This window comes from Oenanthe melanoleuca, chromosome 1 (genome assembly GCF_029582105.1).
Source record: "Oenanthe melanoleuca isolate GR-GAL-2019-014 chromosome 1, OMel1.0, whole genome shotgun sequence".
NCBI lineage: Eukaryota > Metazoa > Chordata > Aves > Passeriformes > Muscicapidae > Oenanthe > Oenanthe melanoleuca.
This window is the reverse complement of record NC_079333.1, coordinates 62275074-62298997: the sequence shown is the minus strand read 5'-3', so window position 1 is coordinate 62298997 and position 23924 is coordinate 62275074. Positions and strand designations below refer to the sequence as shown.

The 23924-nt window shown below is 33.2% G+C and overlaps 1 protein-coding gene across 1 annotated transcript in view; it reads left to right on the top strand.

Annotated features, from left to right (window-relative positions):
• Nucleotides 1-23657, top strand: part of KLHL1 (kelch like family member 1) — a 166824-nt gene extending 143167 nt beyond the window's left edge. Inside the window, exons 8-11 of the mRNA XM_056491802.1 lie at nt 7088-7250; nt 17867-18079; nt 22198-22369; nt 23283-23657. Of these exons, the coding sequence (XP_056347777.1) occupies nt 7088-7250; nt 17867-18079; nt 22198-22369; nt 23283-23342 (608 nt within the window). The 3' untranslated portion in view covers nt 23343-23657. The remainder of the gene's footprint in view (nt 1-7087; nt 7251-17866; nt 18080-22197; nt 22370-23282) is intronic.
• The last annotated feature ends 267 nt before the right edge of the window (nt 23658-23924 follow it).

Genomic DNA, 23924 nt, shown 5'->3' with positions numbered 1-23924 from the left:
ACCTCTCTTTAGACCTAGTTTGAAAGATAATTTTGAAGTCAGTGAGAGCTGAAATTTTATCTTCCCTTTTAAGAACTTTTGCTATGGCAGTTAAGCAATGATGTTATTTTAGATAGTGCTTAAGACCCAATAAATACATGTTTGTCTGTGGAGTTACAATCTGGCAGAAAGCATTCCAGGAAGAGAAGAAACCATTAAAGAGACTGGAAGTATAAATAAAAGCTTGTTATAGCCTTAACATTCCCATTCATGGTAACTGTAAAATAAACTATAAAAATCTGGAAGATAAAAGGCCTCTTTGTTCTTCTTTCTCCACCATCTTGCATGATAGCTTCTTCTTTATTGTGTATCACCATTGCTGGCTACTAAGGAGCCAAAAATGGCAAATGTACATCTTCCATTAACATACAACAAAAGAATAAGTAGGAATTTTTTTCTAGGTCTGGATTTTTTATTTTTTTTTTTTAATTTTACAACGTAATAAATCCAAATTTTTTGTATGTTGTCTGTATGAAAAGAAACCACTCTGTGGAGATTAAAATGTACAGAGCTGCAGAGACAGATGCATAAGAATCTGAGATCCCATGCTGGATATCAGGGCATATATGAACCTGGAGGCCAGAGACAAAAGGCAGGAAGAAAGGTCAGTAAAACAAAGATAATTTAATTAGCATTGAAACCAACAGATTAGGTCATACCCTGTTAGTATGATGAAACTGTAATTATTTATGAATAATTAATCTCCCGATATTATGGAGCAACTATTGATAAATAAAAGAGTTCTTGAATGATATAATAATATTTTTGCATAATATTTGTTACAGTGCCAAAGAGCTAGATAAAGGAAACTTTCCCAGATGCTAGTTTGTTAGAGAATGCAGACAACTGAAAATATCATAGCATTTCATGGTATCACATATATGATATGACCAAATTCTACTGACTGGGCAGTGATACTCCAGATTTACAGAGCATGGTGCCATAGTGTGGAATATAATTTTGATCAGTTGTGGTCAGCTGAGAAAGATTCATGTCCCATGAAAGTTCAGCTTGAGATCCTATTGTAAATATCATATTTTTCTGCAATGGTAGATCTTTCTGGGTACATCAGCATCTCATAAAAGCAATGTTATAGTTAAGATGGATGTTCTATATCTTTATATGGTGATTTCTGTGCCCTGAAAACCCCACAACCCATCATCTCCCAAAAAAGCCCAACACCACCTATGAGCATTGAGCGGAAGAGTTCTGCAACAGATTTACCACAGCACAGAAATCTATACCACAACTTTTTACCCCAGAAGCAGCTGTTAAGAGATTAGTTTGAGATTCTTTCTTTTAGACAACACTGACTAATGCCATGTTCTTCTGTGTGGTTATTGTTATTTTTCCATGTGAAATCTCAGGAAAAATATGCCATTCTGACTACTTTCACTGTGGGTTGCAATAAGGCCTGATGGTTTTAAAGTATTTTCTCTGCAATATTGATTTGCATGTATATGAGATTACTGCTTTGGATTTTTCTCTTAATCATGGGGAACATTAGAGATTTTTTTTTTTCCCTGAGTATTAAGTACCTTTTCTTTGTACTTTGTACCTTTTACTAAGTAGTAGATCATGACCCAATTCACTAAAGAGTTACAAATCATAACAGCAACACTTGCAATAATTTCTGAGTCATGATCTCAGAGTAATGGTGTGGCAGAATTGAGAACTTAGTGTCATATCTACAAAACTGGATGTAAATAAAGGGTCAGGCAGATCTTTGCTTTCTATTAGCAAGTTAGTGTAGTATCTTCTGGCCCAAGAGGGAAGTGATATTGTTATAATTCTTTAAATCTTGATACTTACTTGTGAATTTACATAGGAGTAGGTATTTTCAACACTGAGTCACTGAATATTCAATAAGAAAAGTGGGTGAGGTCCAATTCTCCAATTAATGACACACTAAATTCCAAGATTGGCCTATAGCAGTCTTATATGAAGCATCCAAAGAACTCTATTTGTATTTCCCATTCAGTTAATATTATGGCTTTCAGAACTAAATACATGATTTAATTAAAAAAAAAGTAAATTGGACTTTACTTTTTTGATACCACTATTATAGAAGAAAAGTGGTTTAAGAATTAAAGAGGGAAATAACAGAATAAGGAAAAGCAGCAATAATAATTGCAATTAATATAAAATTTAATAAATATGATTCTGTGGGTGTGGGTGAGAAAGGAGACTGTTAAAAATGTTCTTCTACCTGGACACTAAATAAATGCAGAGCTTAAAAGGGTAGAATAAAATCTGGATGTTGTTTGATCAAGTTTCATACTTGGATAATAAACTACTGATTTGTCTTCTTACCTTCAATGTCATGGCATGTCTGTTATCTTCTTGAAAGGTAATGTCCGTACGTAAAGTAAAAGTTGCTGAATACAAGTATATCCTTGCCATTTAAAATTTCATGTCTCTTCAAATGTCAAAATGTAGAGACTACAGTAAAGCTAGCACCACAGATAATTTTTTCTTTGACATTTTGTATCAAAACATCTGTATGAAAGTATATTTACAAATTTAATTTTTTTTAAAAAATGCACTTTTTATTTCACTCTGTAAAATTAGGTCCATCAGGCAGATAAGGAACTGCAGAATTAAAAGTATTATAGGCAGTGCTCCTTTTTTTGTAACATTACAGAAAAGCAATTTAAAATCCCATTCCAGTCTTCAAGTATAAATAATTGGAACTGTACAGATCAAGCACCTAATTAGGCATAATAGGGTTTTTGCTGCATAGCTTTGTGAAGGCAATCAAAAGGAAAATGCCTACCATTGCAAACTGGACTATTAATTTTTTAGATCTCATTTAGTTTAGAAAGAATACTGTTTGCTTTTATAAATTCCTAAGTCAAAATGCTTAGAATAATTATTTTCCAGGTACTTCTTTTGTTCAGGAAAACGTTAAGGTTTCTCTGCACTGTACTTACTGCACTTAACTGCTCAAGATATTGCTGAAAATATAGCTTCTCTTAAGAAAACAAGTTGCTTCCTTTCCTGAAATGGGTGTCCTTAGCTGGTTCAGCTCTCCAGCTGAACTAGGGAACTAGGAAAGTCAAACTGTTCACAGTGTCAGGTAAATGAAAGTAATTAATCAAAAGATGTGTAGAACAAGTTACTCCCTCAATGTCAGAATTATTATTTTCTACAAATTAAAAAAGTAAGCTCTCATTCTGCCAATTTCTAGTTTTTTATTCAGATAAATAACAGCTTAGGTTATTTATTGTCATTCTCTTAGAGTAAAACACTCCCTTTCTGAATGTATTATTGCATTTGTCAGAAAAGAAAAAAGTAATAGTGGCACATGAAAAATTAATTCCAAGATTTTTTTTTCTTTTTTTTTCACTTTAAACTAGTTTTGCCAAATTGTTGAAGATGACATACAGGAGGAAAATGTACGAGGGCCTTCTTTCCTTTCTCTTCTCTTAGCAAACTCTCCTGAAAGAGCTAACAGCATTATTCTTCTGTCCAATTTGCTTAATGACAAATAAGGGCTCAAGTTTCAGCTGGAAATAATTATTTTTCACATTTAGAAACAGGAAAAGCCCATTCATGTAGGTATTTTATACATCTACATTTTGAGTGTAAATCTAGGTGGATGTTTATTATCTTGTGGACATGGTCGACAGAAAACAAAATACGTGCTCTGACATCAGTTTACTCTGGGATACATAATGAACATGAAAACCTGTCTCCTGAAGTTGAAATAAACTCTGATCTTCTAACACACTGTTCAGTATCTTGACTACAAAAAGATGAAAAATCTTATCTCAAGAGACCAAGCAGAAATTGGCTGCATCATTTTCAAAAAATGAAAGGTATATAGAGTTCAGTACCTTTGCTCTTTAAAGGAGGAGGAATTCTACAGTGTGTTAATAGGATTGGAACTCTGACATTTTAACACAGACTACTTACAGTGGGTTTAATTTTTTTCTTCTATTAAAACAAATGACCTGGAACATTCCGAAAAGAGACTAGTCTTGCTTCATCAATTTTACTGGAAAATATTTTGCTTTGTGATCTTGGAGTATGTGTCCCTTAAGATTTTGATTGTGGTGTTGCCATTTGTGGTTATCATGGACTGTTCAGTAATTTCAGTCAGAGAAGAGGTGTACTGCAATCCATCCTGTGTGATAAGGAGGCTACAAGCAACACCTTTGGGATTACCCTTCAGTCCATGTGTGTGATATAAAAATCACATAGAAGTCCTGGCACCTAAGCTTAGAATGAATTCAAATGCATGAATTCAATCCTTGATTATTGAATTTCTCATATAAGGCACATATAAGTCTCTCTAATATAAAATGTGCATTTATATACTTGGGTGAGATGATCGTATGACCATTACTACTCATTAGAATATTTTTAAACATATGTTCCAAGCATTGTCTAATGGGCAAAGAAAATACTTCTGCGTAGCTTAGAATGTTGCCAACCTGGCTTTTTAGAAAACATGAGTCAAATGTGGGGCTTCATAGATATGTGGGTCTAAACACAACTAAATGAGATGCAGCCCAGCAGATGCAACAGTTTGTGCAGTAGCTTCCACAAAAGGGCACCAGAAGCTACTGAGGGCAGTATATTGGTTTCTGCATTCGGGAAAAAATCAGCAGTAACTATGCATCTCACAGGGTTCTATCTGCATTGTATGAACTCACAAAAGTTCTCATGAGAACTGAGAAGCCATTGAAGACTATTTTCTGTAAAAATCTCACTTACATAAAGTTATTTTTCTCTCTTTATAACAAGAAACGCAAAGAGAAAGTATATTAATGCAATGAGCTATCAGTTTTCATTGTCATTAAAAAAAAATCCATGAAAATGCAGGAAGAGTGGTATTTTGATTAAGGGGAAATCAAATTTCCTACAGAAAGTGAATTAAATTAATTGTAATGGCTTAATTTCCAGCAGGAAATACATGAGAATAAAACTCAACGAAGGACTTGAAAAAAAAAAAATACTGAATGAGATAAAAAGTATAATTGAGGAAAACTCTTTATATCCTAGTGAAAGTGCAAATGAATTAGCTGAGGAAGTAAAATCTGGAAATTTTGAAACAGATGTTATGTGTTTTTATGTGTATCATAGGTTCCTTGTGAAATTCACTGCATAACAATACAACACTGTTTATATTTGAAGTTGAGAGGGTTTGTGTGTTTGTATAGATACCAATTATGTGTACATGTGTGTGTATAGAAACATTTATCCCCCTGAACTTTCTTTGATTGTGATTAATTTTTTATCCCCAAAAGAACTTGATTTTCTATTTAACTTTGCATTTAATGAAGAGTATATAGATGAAAAGCTAAGGAGAACCATGTTTTTATTAAAGAAATATAGTAAATAATGTTTTTACAATGTAAACCTCTTTGTTCAAATTTTATTTGAAATTTTGCTAAGAATATTGCATACTATAGTAAATAAAAAATCACTCCCAAACTACATATATTAACATATAATCCCTTAATTTTTATGTGACCACTGATACATCTTCCCACATGTTGATCCTGGTTGTTTTCTGAGATAAGATATTGAGCAATATGAATCATGACTTCAATGTAATATCCACTTTAATATTCTGGAAAAATGTGATTGAATGGAAAGAATCTAGGCAATGCAATGAAAACAATTGGAGAATGAGAATAGAAAAAGAAAAGGTTCAGCCTTAATTTGGAGGAAAATTTTTCTAAGGATTAATCGGGTTTTTAAATTATTTTCTCTTTTAAGTTAAAAAGTATTGATAAACAAAAACCAACAACCAAAGTGTGGGAACACTTTCTGTGAACACTGAGATAAAACATATACAAACTCATTAATAAAAATAGTTTTAAAATAAAATAAGCTTTTAACGTATTACTTTTCTGAAATAGAGTAGAACATTCCTACACAGAAAGTGGAAACTTCACATTGTTTAAAATTAAAGATAGACTTTTCTGCAAGAAAAAACAAAGCCATTCTCTGAAACTTTAATGATCTCTTGTTTTCTGACTTTTTGATCAGTTCAAATCGTGTGAAATGGAGAGAGGAAAAAAAAAGACTTTGACTTAGAAATAGGACAGGATTTAGCCTGAGATTTTTCAGAGCAATGCTCATTTGGGATCATGGATTCATAGAATGGAATTACTGAGCTCACTGTCTTGTAACAAATGGTGCTTAGCTGTCACTTATCTTCCAAAGCCTTCTAAGCTTAAGTGAAAAGACTGTGAGAGAGAGAATTTGTCAATTCCTCTGACTGGACGATTCAAACCCCTCACAGTTAAACATTTGTTTTTTATTGAAATATTTTCAACTTCAGTTTTCACACATTACATTTTTTTTTATTTTTCTTTAGTAGATAAAAGTATCCTCATGTATCCAACAGTAATTTTTGTGAAGGTGTATAGTTTTGTTTTTTTGTTTTTTTTTAATAATCTAAAACTGAGGAAGCAGCTTAAATTTCTCAGTCTAATTACATGCTCAAGCCTTCAAATGTGTTTTTTGATTCTGTACCAGTCCATCAATCTTCCTGCTGCTGAAAAATTGTATCTTTTCTTCTACGTGATTGACAAAAATGGTGAAAAAGCTGACTTCAACCTCTGTAGAAGCAATTACATTCAATGGCATCCCCCTTAGGTTGACAATAATCAGAGATCTATCTACCAGATATCCAGTCCTTACTTTATTATGTGCTTTACTGCTATTCTAAGAAGCTAATTCTTGATCAGAATGTTATGAGATACTAAAGAGAATAGAGAAATTTAAGAGCATCATATCACTGACAGGTTATTCTCTGAAGCAAACACTCTTCTTAAGAAATGAAAATCAGTTTGTTTGACAATAGCTGTTTTTCCTAAATCCATGTGGATTGGCATTAATTTTATTCCTGTTTGTTAATTCTTAATTGATCAAATCTCAAATTGGTACTTCCATTTTAATTTTTAATAGATAAGTTCATTTGTTGGTTATGTTTTGGAAAACACAAAAATTTGTTGGTTGTGTTTTTTAATTTTTGCTACTGAAAGAGGAAGCATACTTTTATCTTCTCTCACTTTCTCCTCCATTTTAGGAGTTACAGTGCTGGAAGGGCCTATTTATGCAGTGGGAGGACATGATGGTTGGAGTTACTTGAACACAGTTGAGAGGTGGGACCCTCAAAGTCAGCAGTGGACATTTGTGGCAAGTATGTCAATTGCCAGAAGCACTGTTGGAGTAGCAGCATTAAATGGCAAGTGAGTAGGGTATGCTTACACAATTGAAACACTTATTTTGAAAACCAATGAAGCTTAATTGTCATTGCTTTCCCTTTTAAGTTGCAGTGGCACTGAAATGTTCTGTAGTAGATCAAATGTTCAAAGCTGCTTTAATAGCCCTGTTATTTTACAAGAAACTGGCTTCAATGGTGTATAAGCCATGCAGCAGACTAGCAGAAGCAACATCTAGACAAATAACCCTGGAAATATTGATCTAAAGTAATGAAGAACTGCATATATATTCCAGCTTTCCAAAGAAAAACAACAAAACAGCAAAGAAACAGCTGGGAAAATAGAGGTTAAATAAAAGTAATACGGAGACAATAAGATTGTGTCCACACAACTCTCATCAGGTTCTAAATGCCTGTTTATTGGCTCATATAAAGGGTAATATTATGTGTTTTTATGCAATACCAAAGACTAGAACCTGAGAACTTTCCTTTTCAGTAATACTTCTATTTTCCCAAGTCAACAATAGGTTCTGGATACCACTAACAATGGGTGCTAAGGCTTTGGAGATTCCATCTCCTTCATCTTCATGTTTCTCACAGTCACACAGCAATGCTAGAGTGGAGTGTGTTATCCTTATTATATATTAAAATTATTTATTTTTAACTTGATGTCTTTATCAATTTTTAGCATATTTTGGTAGATGTTGTAGGACTTGTCATGACTGTAGAATTTCCTGGGGTGACATATGGTCAGAACTTCCTTCTGATATGAAGACAGCATAATCCTTCCTGCCTTGTTACTGTTATCAACTGTGTAGCACGGACTGGAAGAGAAAGAGTGCATGAACTTCCTCAGATCAGCAATAGATATGGATGTTAAAATATTAAATATGGGATGGAGATCTACACTTTGGAAAAAGCTGGCAGAAGATGGTGCTTTTATATGCAGATAATAAGTGAGAAGTTGGGATGATTTATTTGAATCTTCTTTGGGGCTCACATAAGTGGTGTGTAACTAGTGTGCAATTTCTGCTATGTAAGACAAGAATTCTACAGTTGATAGTGCTGAGATAATAGCATTATCATTCTGCAGTATGAGTTAGAAGCACCAAGGAACCAAGAGTGTGAAAAAGGCTATCTTTTCCGGAAACTATTATCACTTAACTATTTCAAGCTTTTAATTTCTTAATTTTAAACTCAAGAAGAAAAAAAAATCTAACAGATACCTTCAATCCAGTAAATACTAATCCTTTCATTAACTTAAAATATAAATGCCTCCAAATTTATAGCTAATACTATAGCTATTTATTAGCCTTCTATTAAAAAAATCTCTAGTATATGAACCAGTCATTCCCTAAGAACACTAAACTTTTACACTAATTCAGTTTAATTTTTGAATGTATTTTATGCTAATGATGTAACTCTAAGTGAAAGTGAAATTTAGTTTATACACTTTCATCAGAATTACATACTCCTCAAAGACATTGTGTATCACACAGATTTATGTTATTCTAAACATTTTTGTGACACTACCGTTACTGAAATTTTTCTGTATTGCTCTATGTCCACAAAGACTGCACTACAAAAAATATTCCTTACTTTCTACTGGTATGTTCGAAAATATCAATATTTTTTGAAGCAACTGTAGCTTTCATGGCAGAAAGTGTGGCCCTTTAGCCTTGATCCTTTCAGTGAGTATCAGTAAATCTGTGTTACAAAAGGATAAAATACTCAGCTGTTGATACAATCCACAAAAAATGGTAGAACATCACAGCAGTGCCTGAAGTGTCACAGATGACTTTGACACACAGTGACAAGCAGTTCAATTTCATGCTAACATCTTGTGGAGTCATGGAGAAGGAGTCCTGCTCTTTATTGATTGCCACATCCTCAAATATGTGCTGCAGTGAACTTGCTTATGTTGTTTTTATTAAACACCACACACCATTGTTGGTATATGATAGATGACAGAAAGTGAGGAATTGTTTGATCTTAACTTTTAGAAATACAGCTGTGTAAGTATTCTTTTAAATAATATTACTTTTATTTGAGGGAAAAAAAAGTTTTTATAGGTAATTGTTTTCTCTGAAGGAAAGTAAAAGAGCAGGGAGAAATGCTGCAAGAGAATATTATTCCCCACCAATATCCACCTGACCACTTACCACTTGTTGTCACAGGCAAAATAGGGGAAAATGGATGCAATTTATTAGTAATAAAGAAAGATTCTGGCTAGTGAGAAGCAACCCCAAATTTTAAAAAGCCACCTTTCTTTCCCACTTTCCCAGGCTCAATTTATGTCTTGTATAACCTTACAACCCCACCCCTGACTGATGCAGGGGGATGGGAAATGGGGTCAGACCATAATTGCTTCTCTCTGCCACTCTTTCCTCACACATTTCCCTTGCTCCATCCTGGGCTGTCCATGGGCTGCAGTCCTTTGGGAGATAACCTCCTACTCCAGTGGTGTCCTCCATGTGCCTGTGGCTGGTGATTATCTTAAGCAGGAAAATGCAATGCCAATACTACAGGCAAGATGCATAAGCTGACCCAGAGATATTTTCTTTCACAGCAGCAAGCATAGATCCTCTTAATCCAATCCAACATGTTTAAAATTGGAGTTGTTTGGCAAGCCACATCTCTCTCCATCAAATATGTTTCCATCCTTTTTCTTGTTTGCCTTAAACACTAATATTTTTTTCATATTTTTGTTAAAAGGCAATCCAGCTAAAAACCAGTGCTTTTCTGGTTGTGTCCTTTAAGTAATTATTTATTATCGATTGGGAATGAAAAATTTTGTCTGTTACTTAACTGTAACAGATAGAATTTACATCAGATTTCACAATCTATCAATTCTGCTGAATTACTTATATAATTCTATAATAAGAATACTAATTCTTATTCTTTAAAAATACATTTCTGTATACATATTTATTAGTTTTCCTTTCACATTCATGCAAATTAATTTGCTACATTTTCAATTTTATTAGTTAGATAGAAAGACTTTATTAACTATGTGGCTTAAGGATTTTAAAATAATTATTTATCTATTTATATTCAGTTACATTCATTCAGTTCCACCATTTTTGCAATAATTGGATTCATTTAGTAATGGATTTTCATAAATTGGGTTATTGTTTTGGCAGTGCTTTCCCAGCTATTCTCTGTTGCATTTTGAATGGAAAATACAGAAAGCCAGCCAATAGAGATGTTGGCATATGCACAGTGGAATGTTTTGTTTTCTGGTCATTCAATGAGAAAGACTTGAAAGAAACTTGTGTTATTTAGATCAATATTATGCCTGCTGTAAATAGCAGTTGCCTTATTTTACGATGTCCCTTATGGCTATCATGCACTATTACAAAGTAACTATCAGAAAGTTTAGCCTCCTGAACCTTAATTTTTAAGAAAAATAGCAAAAATTCAAACCAAATTAGTGTGAGCACAAGAGAGGTTCTCAAAATCATCTTGTAGTTAGTCACTCACCAGGAATATAATTGCTTTGGACTGACCTTGGATAGACAAAGGTTAATAATTCTACAAAGTCCTTAATAGTAGTTCAGTGTTTGGCACAAGAGAATTAGGAATGTATTAAACTCATATAACCACCTACAAAATTTGATTGTATGGCTGATTACAACCTCCTACAGAAGTTCTGCTCCTTTGGCTTTCATGCATCATATAATAAACTATCTGTGGCATTTTCTCTTAGCAGAATCATTAAGGCTTATTACTAATTCACTGCCCTGGTCTGGTCTTTTGTACTTTTGCACACTAATTCATATTTCCTACACGGGGTCTCATGCAGCTCAGTGAATGTACCATTTAATTCAAAGTGCATCATATTCTCTCTCAAGCAAGATTTAACTTGTTATTTTACATCCAGCCTGTAAAATAAGAGACTCTGCACAGATTTACTTTTTTTTCCCATGGGGCTAGGCTAGCCTAAAAAAGATACAAGCTATATAAATATATACCACTCTTATTGGAAAAATCATGAAAATTTACTGTAAAGCTGTTTTTCCTACGGTCCAAGGCAGATGCATATGCAGCTGGGATGTTTTCCACTTTAGAAGCTAAGTGATTGGTAAGAGACACAGCAGATGCTTAAAACATTGCTGATCTGCAGGGTGGGAACTTGATGAGCCTATTTTCTCTGTCTATACTGTGACCAGGGTCCCAGATGCTTGGACCACATTTCTATTTTGAATGTTTACTTCACACCTGCATCTCTTAGTGTGTATGCTCCCACTCTGCCCTTCTCTTCATCCATCACCCATATAACAGAATTTTCAGACTAGCTGGCTGTTGGCTGTTGTACAGCTGGCATGACTGTAATTTGTGATAAGGTCTGTCATTCAGGTTTAGTAATAAGAAACCATTTATCTGTACTATGTTTTCTTTTCTGTAAGTTTTGTAATGAATGATAAAGTCTACATAGATATGCATATGATCTAGTATGGTGTGAATTAATTTGGACATGTGTGTACTTCAGGTCAGACACAGTGAATTTACTTACTCAGTCCTAATACCTGGCAGAAAAAGGCAGTGATGTCACTCCATCTAATTTAAGCTTTTAGATGTAATATATGCACAAGTCTAGGCAGAGGGAAGCACTGTGGTTAATGCCTAGGAAAATTCACTGCCTATTTTCAACTGTGCAGCTTCCACAATTAAGCACAGATTTAAAAAAAACAAAAATTCAGCAATCACTGTTTTCTCTCTTCTGATCAAGACTGCAAAAGGTATTCATGTCCTATATTCTTGATTATGACTAAAGTTTGGCTTTTTATTATTATCTTTAGTGGAGGTGAAGTATGAGAATCTGAACCTGTCTCACATGTACTTGGTGCCTATATGCTGGGACAGGAAGGAAACCCTTGTACAGTGCAGCTGGAGCAGGCTAGAGATCCTCCCACACCAAATGTAGTCATTAACTTAGAATACACACATGGACATATACATTCCTGTGTTTTATCATGTGTATTCACATAATTATTTCCACATATATGTAGATCTGGAAGGATATTTAAATATACACATCTGACTGAAATTAAAGCAAGCTAAATAATAATTTAATACTCAAATAAATATCTTTATGGGCAACATCCCTTACGGCAGCTACTAAATATCTACTGTACTCAGCAGAATAGAACACCAAGCCATCTCTACTCTTAACTCCCTATTTTTCCAATTTGAAACTTGATTAACTTCTTGGGGTAAGATGAAATTCCTTTTGACTCAGTAGACCAGCTTCAGCTAAATCTTTCATTATTGGTTGAATTTAGTCAACTGAGAAGGGTTTTTTCATTGTGAAGATCACAAGCTAAATGACCTAAGACTTTTTGCAAGTCATCCATATAATTGCAATGCACAGATAATTTTCATACTTCATCAAAGACTAGGGAACTGCTCAATATTATTAAATAAAGGAAGTATTAATGCACTTTAATTGTGTTTTTTAAGGCTGAAGTAACACTTTAAAATTTCATGCCAAACTAATGAACAAGAAAGTATGACCAAAACCCCTATATTTTCCATCAGTGCCATTTTTTTCTCATACCTTTTGTTGCTTGAGATTTTCTTTGCTCTTCTGCCTTATTGATGATTCACTTATTCCTTTGCCTAATCCATTTGAACTAAGAAAAATACTTTAATTGGCATACATAGTTACTGTCATAAAGAGAAAAAATGTTTCAAACTGCATGCTTTCTGCCCACAATATTCTCATTAATTACAAGAAAATCTGTATATTAAATGTGATATAGATATTTTGCATGGTGCTAAAGTACAGCAGTCCTTTTTTTGTCAAAAAAGTTAATGCTGCCACATGTCTGCTTTCATCTACATCATCTACCCAGCCAAACCGTATCTCAAATTTTTCTTAGGGAGTTATTTGCTGTTATTAATGCATTTTGTGAAACTCTTTTGCAATAGGAAGAATAACAAACATACCTCAAAGACTAGCTTACCAGTTATCAGTCTTAGAGTTCTTTCTGGTTATAATTTTGTCTCTGTTCTTAGTATATTTTACTCTAAATGTACTTTGACCTATAAATAGCTTTATAACTTAATTTGAATCTCGAAAAGTTACTTCAGATTCTTTTATGACAGTTTTTATGTTTCTGCTCTTTTATAAATATGATGTTTATTAGCTTCTGGTTTAAATCAAAGTCTTTTTTTCAGAAAAAATTATTCTGTGTCCCACTTTAGGGAGAATGAGCTACGTATTGAAATTATTCTTCATCAGCTGTGGAAACTACAAAAAGGTGTAGATATTTTAAAATATTTTAATAAAAATCATTATATAAATTGAACAACTTTATGGTCTAAAACTATTAAAATTACAAAGAAAGTTAGTATCATAAACATTATCTCACTCTAACACAAAATAATTCTATGGATTCATTAAAAATTCTTATTGAATGGCAGGTTCACTGTGTGTCCTTTAATAATAGAGCAAATAAAGGGCCCCATGCGCATGCTGTAGTAAATGATTAATTTACAAAGACTATTTTGCCTTACCAACTTTATTGCCTGATAAAGCCAAGAATGTTTTCAAACTGGTGAAATCTGCATTGAGTCAATGGTTTTGAAGAGAGAATGTAGCCCATAAAATTCTGATTGCAATTAAAATTGCTTGAAGCAAGTTCTTTCTATTAGGAAACTAAAATTTCCAGTGCAGGAAATCAAGCTTTTTCTTAACAATATAATCCATGCAAAGAATGTTTTTCTCTCAATATTTTGTGCCACAGAGTCAGAGAATGGCTTGGGTTGGAAGAGACCTCAAAGATAATCTAGTTCCAGCCCCACTTTCATGGGCAGCCATTAGATTGAGTTCTCAGGACTCCCATCTAATTTATCTGTAATTACTACAGATTTAATTCCAGGAACTTACTCTTTGACTATATTTTTTTCCATTTTTTGGGGGGTCAAAATTTATTTTTAATTTACTTCACTACTGCATTACAAATACATCAAATGACCTTCCAAATTTACCCACAGAAATAAGATTTCATTAATGCTTTCCATTCACAAGATTATTGTATTTTTTACTTTTGTCTGTGAACTCCATTGGCTTAAGCAATGCAGCATGGATAAATATCTCTTCTTTCCTATAGTCTGATTCCTAAGCCAAGTATGGACTGGTTCAGCAATACAGTAGTCCAGCACAAATGAAAATTATCACTGTCCCTCAGTTCTACCAAGCAGATAGCTTTTGTGCCTGAGTAATTCTCTGCTGCTCTTTCAGACACACTGAAAGGCCAGAACAGGCTACAAAAGGCCTAAGCAAAACCTGGATAAGGTCTTTGATATTCACAGTGAAAGAATTTTGAAAGGGAAAACCTCATTAAGAAATGCAGCAAGGGCATGATTCAACTGGTTTCACAAGCCATACCACCTCACATCAAAGGCAGCCTGGTCTTTTGAGGTTGGCTTGTCAAACTGAATTTAAAACTGGCTTTTCTGAGGAGTTATCAAAGGTTTGTAATGACAGAACTGAGATAAATGCTTTTGATCCAGCTGGTCATGATTTCTCCTAGTGTTTCCTACTTTAAAACCTCTACTTCATTTTTCTGGCCAATTATACATATAGTTATATATATACAAATGTTCAGGAATCTCTCTCCACCTTAGTAAAAGAAATTACAAAACCCTGAAAAGACAAAAGAGGCTGAGCTTGGCCTAATTTCATATCTATGCACAGTGTCTGAATCAGCTAAAATGTAGACCATTTAGGAATAGAAATCTATAATATCTCCTCCACTGGCAGAACTTTCACTTTCACTGCGGAGATAAAAGTACTCAGTACTGGATGCTTTCTTTTCTTTGCTGATCTCTCTCTCTAAGCAGAGATAGATGATTTTTTTTTAATAATAATTCTAATTTTGATGGGATACACCATGAAAAGTAATCCAGCTAATTCAGAGAAACACATTATATTTTTCCCTATAGAAGTTGTATTAAAAATTTTGCCGATCTAGACAAAGCTGAAAACATTATTTAATTTGAAGTCATCTAATAAAATTGGAGACCCTAAGCTCTGAAAAGGAAGTAAGACTACTAAATGACTAATTATAAGTATTTTGAAAGTTTCAGATAACCGTAGAGTAATGTGAATATTCAGTGCTTGTTGCTGACTTCTTCCCCAGTCATTTTGGGCCTTTGTGAACATGGATTTTGAAATTTGACTGAAAACTGGAAGCAATTTCTGACACAAATGTTCAAGCTCAGCCACAACCAGAACTTTAGGGCAATTACTTAATTTCCAACTTTCGCTTGTCTGAACTATTTTTATTTCACCTTTGTGAAATTAGAAAAAAAAATTAATGATTCCTTAGAGAAAAGAGATAGAAAAACAATCAAACTCTAAAATGTTAGTTCCAAAATATGATTGTGAAAATGAATTTTGTTCTGAATAGCAGAGGGCATTTTAGCAGCAGACTAGGTGGTCCCAATCACTGTCTGAAAGTTTAATCAGCTACAGCATTTGCTGTCTTTTTACCAGGAACTCAAGAGTGCCTTCAGCTATATTTTATTAGCAGTCTTAATTGGAATAGAGGAATAAGAAAATATGTTTCACTTTCAGTGTGCAAATATCAGCTTATTGATTTATTTCAGTTGAACGGCAATGGAATAAATAAGAATTTTTCATGCCAGAAGAAGTATCTAAGCAGTGTGGACTTTGACTAGGGATACACAAGATTATTTGCACTGAAGTCTGCAGAAATATTCATTCTTTGCATTTTTTAAATGGTGTTCCTTGTTTTCGTGTCCAAATATCTACTTAGAAATATGTTTGAAAATCCCAGAAGTTTTAATCATGATTTATATTTTTGGGCATCAATTCACTTACTGACATGTAGCTGTCTACTGACATTTAAATTGCTTCAGGGTGCCAGCAGTCATGTTTTTTTCTGCTGTATTTTTTTCCATATCTCTCAGCCTGGAAGGAATGTCAACATATCTTAAATGTCACAAAAAATGTTTTATCACTGTCTATGGGTAGCTGAACCAAGTCACATCTTTGAAAATAAAGATAACATCCTTGCAGACACCTGTATGTTTATGTTTACATTTATATTACTGTAAATGTTTTTGGTCACTTGTTTAAATATTTTTTAGTGCTGTTCTTTAGGCTCAGCTGACTACTCTGAGTGTAACAGCAAGTTAGACACTGTAGACATCCCCAGATTAACACAATTGGGTGCCTTAATATTGATTTAATCTATAGATATCTGATAATCATAAATTAAGTTAAATGCATTAAGTCAGGATCCAAAGAAATAGTTGTAAAAAAAGGTGTATTTGCTTTAGCATCTCCCATAGAGGAGTATGGATTCTCCTGGGTGCTTTAGTCACAGCACAGGTATGTCTGTCAGACACTACCAAAATGTTCTCAGGCTTCAGTGACAAATTTAGTGGTTGTACAGCACTTCCTTATTCATCAGCATCCATATCAATGAAATGTAATGGCAAATGCACATTTAAATGGTTCTGAATTCATGGAGTGCTTAGGACAGTAAAAGCTTCCAGATGAGTAATTGCTTTACAGAGACAGCTTTCACATCTAAAATTGCTTAGTGGTTGGACTTTAAAATAGCCTGTGTTTCTATCAGTTAATCTCCAGGCACTGTATAAAAGGCAACAGACTGCAAAAAGATTCATACAGAATGAATACAGCATGGTATTAGGGGGAAAGAACAATCAGAACTATTTCCTCCTGGGACCCATTATAAAGAGTAGAACGAAACAAGTTTCTTGCCTGCAGATACTTACAAACAGAACATCTTTTTTGTTAAACCACATTTTTATCATTTCAAGTTTATAATGCTCGTCAGAAGTTGTCCATGACTTTCCAACATAACTCAATCCTCATAAAACATTCTGATGAGGAAAAAAAACACACAGTTCTTGGGGGTTGTAATTTTCTTGCAAAGTAGACATGTTGCTGTTAATGTGGATAAGAATTTTCTTCAGCATAAGCAAGAGCCTTGAAATTGAGATAGTACTTAAAAAATCCATGTTTATAACATATAATGATAGTCCTATCTCCAATGCATTTAATATTTGATCTCTTCTATATTCTAAGTGTAAAATTCATGCTGAGCATGTGTTCCCATTGATAGTTCTTTATGTGGAATTTGTTGGATATCAGATCTAGTTTTTCATATTGCTTGTGCTTAATACTTTGATGCACAGCAAAACCACAGAGAAACTATAATAAATGAATTTGTTTATCTGGATTACCACTTATAAGTTTGAACTTCCACTTCTATCTCATGGATGATGAGCTTAGGCAACAGCCCTGCTTACATGATTTTTAAACTTAAAAATACAAACCTGCATGTCATTTGTGATTCTCTTGACTGTATATGCAGTAATGCAAGAATGAAAATAGTCATTATCAGAAAGAAATATCTCTCTCTTCAGGTGGACAAAGCACTAAATAGACGTGAGTTTGGTAATAATATTTAAAACATCTGTGTTTGTTCACTATACAAAATTCACATGATTTAAAATTATTATATAATTTCTTTTTTCCTTTTTTCTGATGTCAGATTAAAAACAGATGCTCAGACTTTTTATTTCTGCAATTCTGAGCTCTTATTTTATCAACATTTTTATTTGTGTGGACTTTCTTAGGTTATATTCAGTTGGAGGTCGGGATGGAAGTTCATGTTTGAGTTCAATGGAATATTATGATCCTCATACAAATAAATGGAATATGTGTGCTCCCATGTGTAAGAGGAGAGGAGGTGTAGGAGTTGCTACCTGTGATGGCTTCCTTTATGCAGTTGGAGGTCACGATGCTCCTGCTTCTAATCACTGCTCTCGACTGCTGGACTATGTGGAGAGGTATCAAATTATGCATGCCTTTTTTAAAATACAAAATAATATCTGGGAGCAATATTTTATTAGCTTAGTGGTGGTAAAATTAAATAGATGTTTTTAACCAAGAAATGTCTAATTAGTACCTACTTGAAGAATTCTATAAAGGTCTGTGAGAAACAATCTCTCTGAAACTTACCACCATTCCTTTTTATTCACAGTACTGTTATATATTGACAAAAACACAAAAAATCCACTATTTTCACATGCCATTTAAGTAATTTTAGGACACTACTATGCATTGCAGTGTCACAACCTAAAAATTGTAGAGAAAAAAAATTTTCCTTGAAATAATTTTATAAGAAAATTGAATTTTGTTTAGAATATTTTCTAACTTTAAAAGCATAGCTAAGCAAAGAAATAAAAACTGTTTAAGTGATGGATATTTACAGTAGAACGTATTGCTTCCTTTAGCAAAATTGCCACTTTCTAATTTGGTGACATAAGCTGTATTTACAGTACTCTGAATTTTGCAAGTAGATTTTCTACAAATCCAATATTATCTTGTAGGACAGTACAGCACAGATGAATTGTGCAAAGCATTCAATTTAAAGATATTCTTAAAATGTTTCATGAATGTTTGACTTTTTTGGTTTTTTTTTTGGTTTTTTTTTTTTCTGTTTCTGAATGCTATTAAATAGAATAAGGAAAATTTTCACTCCAAATATGAACAGATTGCAGAAGTTAAAGTAGATACGTTTGAGTAGTTGGTTTATCTTAACATACAAGCTAGGAAAGATTTATTCTGTTATTTATTTTCTGAAGGGGCTAATTAAATGTCAGTTATTTCTTCTGCTGAATCCAGCTTGGTATTCAATATTTAATTGAAAAATTATAAATTAAAAATCCTTATGTTATCCATGTGATTTTTCTCAGACTCATTGCCATCTCTACTGTATGTGAACAAAGATCATACAGTTCCAAATTCTTCTCATCTCCAACAGAGGGACAGTTAATCAGAAATTCTGTGACTCCTGCACTTACTGGGTCTGTGCTGGTAGACCTCTGTTTAGAAGGAACAATAACAAGAATTTTTAATGAAATAAATTTATATTAAGACTCCTAGTGACAGTCTTAATAAGTATGAGATCTTTGCTTATTTACTACTACTACTGCTTATTGGTAATCAGAAGGGATCTTTTCTTTCATTTTTCATTCCCTGAGAAAAATGGTAGTGTTGAAGACAAACCATACCCTCCCATTTCTCATGGGAGGCTGCAAAAATGAACTAATCATATCCTTATACTATTTTATGTATTGGTATTAGAATGACAATATGTAGTGTCCCTCATCTAGATATTTTTTCCACAGATAGCAGATATCTCTGTGGAAAATGTACTTCATCAATAGTCAGCTTTGACACTAAAAGTTGGGATTAATAAACAAAAACTTGTAAGACTATTAGTTTACATTGAGTGAATGTGAATTAACTGGTGGACTCCACTGAAATGTGAAAAAACTCTCATGGCCCTCACAGTGATTGATTAGTTTATAAAATGGCTGGAATGTGATTTAGTGTGCCTGTTTTTTTATTCCAAAATAATGTACCATTGTCAAAAAATAAAAGTTCCTTAATATCTTAGAAATGATAAAGAATAGTAAGTGATAGTAAGTGATGAGGAGGTCTGTTAGTTTGAGTTATTTTATATCTCTGAAAGTTTTTCTTTCTGTAAGTATCAAAGGCCTGCTTTTTAACTAAGCTCTTCTGAAGGAATGAGTCTGCTTCAGTCATTTTGTCATTCTGGTGCAGTCCAGGAGGAGGTGCTTTATTCCAGTGGCAATTTGCTCCTGGAAGACTGTCAAACCAGACATATTATTGTAACATTAATTTTTGAGATTATGGAAATATAATGGCAGCAGATACATGTTATTTTGATGCTACTGCTAAAATCCTGCTCAATAGGAATTAGGTATTCCAGTTTACTCTCTTCTAAGGTTGATGAAATTTTATGATTACCTCTGGATTCAAGCATTCTGAAATAAATTAATAGTTACGTTTCAATTATCTTCACAAGTTGTCAAAGTGCAATCTTCTGTTCCTTTTTAAAGGCAGAACAACTATTTTCTTCATAAAATTTTTGAGATATTTTGGCAGATTTCATAAAGCAGCTTTCTTTTTCAAATGCTACTCAAAACTTGACAGATGCTAAAAACACAGTCATTTGACCTATAGTTTTTTCCCCCTTCATCTTACTTTGATTTCAAAATTGATTTTTTCTACATTCAGGAGCTTTTATCATAACCCTGCTCAGCCTGGGGCATACCTAGTTATTATAAAGATGACCTATACAGTTACTTTTAGCAGTGAAAAGGATATAAGAAATCTCAGGTATTTTCCTGGCAATTACAAAAACTGTAAGTTCTTGTTCAGTTCTATTTTGTTGACAGAATTGAGTTATAAGGATTCATTTTAGCCTTGCATGCCTCTTTATTGGATGAAGAAGAAAATTAAAAAAGGTCCAATGATGATGTCAGTTGTATTGTTTTCGAGTTTTAACTGTTGAACCTGCTCACCTTAGCCCTTGTAATTTGAGAGCAGTGTATGGAGGAGTCTATTAAACATTTATTACCTTTAGTCAAGTGAGGTTACAATGCACACTGGTGCATTTCACTGGATGGGAAACTGTTTCAGCTAGAGGCATATGATGCTGTTGTTGAAAAATACACAGAATCTTTGAAAAAATCCTTTTTTTTTTTTTGGCTTGTTACATGTTCATTTCTCTTCCACACATTCAAGCAATATTTTGCAGGACTTTCCTCTAAAGTGAGGAAAAAGATTTATCATATGTCTAGATATTTGACATCCTATTTTCTGAGAAGTCCCCCAGATGCCAGGATTAGCAGCTAGCAGAAAAGTAGATTTTTTTTCTTAAAATGTATTTACATCTCAAGGACAATATAAACAAGGTTACAGGCAATTCTTTGATTGCCCAGTTTAAAAATCATATTTATCTACCAAAAGGCTGTTACAAGGAAAACACTGTAGTGTTGCTGCTTCAGTGCTTTTATTAAAAAATAAATAAATAAATAAATACATATATATAAATAAATATATATATATATGTACATATATGCAATATTTCATTGCTCAAATATGTAGGACTTCAAACAGTATGCTTACAAGTTGCTTATTGATAATATGACTTACTAAAACACATAGTTGAGCAAATTAATAACATCAGACAAAGGATTTGTAGACAACAATTGCTAATTCTCTCCACTGATCACATGATTCTATTGCATAGTAGACTTGCTTAAGAACTGATGAAATTAATTTTATTACACTGTGATACACTATTCTGTTTTAGTAATATTTGGCAGTCTAAAAATGAATTATCTAGTGTAACCTAATACTCCAGATATCTTTGGTAACAAACTATCAAAAGATAAATAATTTCTGGTTTATGCATGTCCAAAAGAGAATGGAATGACTTCAGAAATTAAACAATTTTACCTTGTTAAGTAATATCTAAATGAAAACCTAGGTTAAATATTTAATTTTAAAATTACCATCATTATAAAAAAGGATTTTTACCCCCAGTTTTAAAAATTCAGTATTACTTTAAACCAGTATTATTTTCTTTAGTTGAGCAAATATCAGGAGGATACATTTACTCTAAAGCAGTTAAGCACTGCAATACATACGGAGGTTTTTACTGTTGTATAATATAATTTCAGAAATTATAATGAAATTTAATTTTAGAAATACTATTTCTAATATTTTTGATGTGCTACAGGAAATACTTTAAATGTATACATACCATATAAATATAATTTACACACCCAGCCATTCAGATATTACTCATATATCTTTCTCAAATCTCTTTATGGTTCACTATCCTACAAATACCTTAGTTTATTCTAGAAGGTTAGCTGAGCAAAAGTTTCTAATCAACATCTAGAGGGCTGAATTAGGAACATAATAAATCTGTATCTTTTCTTTTTGCTGTTAGAAAGACTTTTTTTTTTCTTGGATGTTAAAGGGTTTTTTTTTCTTCCCCGGGAGGGAAAAAAAAACTATATTCAAGTGAAAACATGAGATGATGCATCCCTCCACATACCCAGTTTCATTTTTCTTTGCTCAGGTATGACCCAAAAACGGATACATGGACAATGGTGGCTCCACTGAGTATGCCTCGAGATGCTGTTGGTGTTTGTCTCCTTGGTGACAAACTATATGCAGTAGGTGGCTATGATGGTCAGTCATACCTGAACACTATGGAAGCATATGACCCTCAAACTAATGAGTGGACTCAGGTAATTATAAGGTTTATTTTATATATACACGTGTGCACACACCCACATATATATATGAATTAACCATTCTAAGTTTTCTTTGAACTTAGTGCAGAAAGGTGCATACTTTGAAATCATTATGCTGTCCTAAAATAAGCATTTAAAATAGGTAAGAATTATTATGCTCAAGAATGCCTGTTTCTTTTTTATGATTTCAAGGGGGAGCTTCTGTTGGCAAGCTTAAATGTAGACACAAATGCTTTAAAGTTAATGCAGAAGCCCATCTTTTCTAATGTACTATGAATTACTGAGAAGAGCACTTTTATGACATTATGAGGAGATAAGAAATTAATTTGGAAGGATTCTTTTCACAAAACCACCAGTTAATGTTAAAAACCATTAACAAACATGCTTGGACAGGTAGTTAGGAGATATGTAAACAATGTTGTGATTTTTACAGTTCCACTAATTACAGTGTGTTGTTACTTTTCTTGAGTACTGTTTAAAATTGCCAAACATATTCTAAAGGCTCCTTGAACCTGTTTAGGAATACTGGAACCATACATTTCTCTATTGGTAGCTTTCACCTTGCCTTAAGGACTAAAGTGTAAGCATCAGCCACAGTGTACAGAATATAGAAAGCCCTTGCATCTCAGTGGTTCACAAAATTGATGACAGCTCTAAAATTAATTCCTGCTTTCTGTTCTCACACTTTCAAATGAGAGATGTCAGGTGTGAGTAAGCAATTTTAAAGTTCAACAGTATCATAATGTGAGTTTTATTTATTTTTAGCACATTCTACTCCCATTAGTTTTGACCATTTTAAAGTAATGTTGACACAGCACTTTGACAATCTTCGCATGGCTTGTTCCTATTTGGCAATCTTTTGCATGGTTTTTTCCTATTCAGTTAATTTGTGTCTGTTTTTCTGCAGATGGCTTCCTTAAATATTGGAAGAGCTGGTGCCTGTGTTGTAGTCATCAAACAACCATGACTTTGTCAGCACCGCTTAGGATTTTACTGACTGTGAAATGATTATTTTTCTATGAGACAAAGAGAATGGTAACTTCACAAGAACAAGGATTTACACAGTGGATACATTGTTGATCACAAACTTGAAGAAGTTTGGAAGTGACAAAGATTAAGTATTTATGCCCTATAAAATCATAAAACTGTTCTCAGTCAGTGATCAAGAAAAAAGCCCCCAGAGTGTTGTAGGCGTAAATATGTGAATGTAGAGTAATAAGTTCAGGTATTGTTCTCATGAATGTGTCCTGGAGAACTGGATAATCACAGGAAATTACACAAAAAGCAGAAAGGAATATGAGAACAGTTTTTGTGGCTGCAAGAGAACTGCAGGAACATGAAAGTATATTTAATCAGTTTTAAACTGTGTTTTTTAAGAGAGAAAAGTGGATAGTAATATAATTTTTTTGCTGTTCAGGTCTTGTCTTCAAATGGTTTATGGTCTTCTCATTTAAATGAGCAGTTTGACTTTACTGAAAGGAAGAAGTCAAATGGTCTGGATATTCATTGTGACTGAGCTGTGACTCTAGAGTCAGAAGAACACAAAACT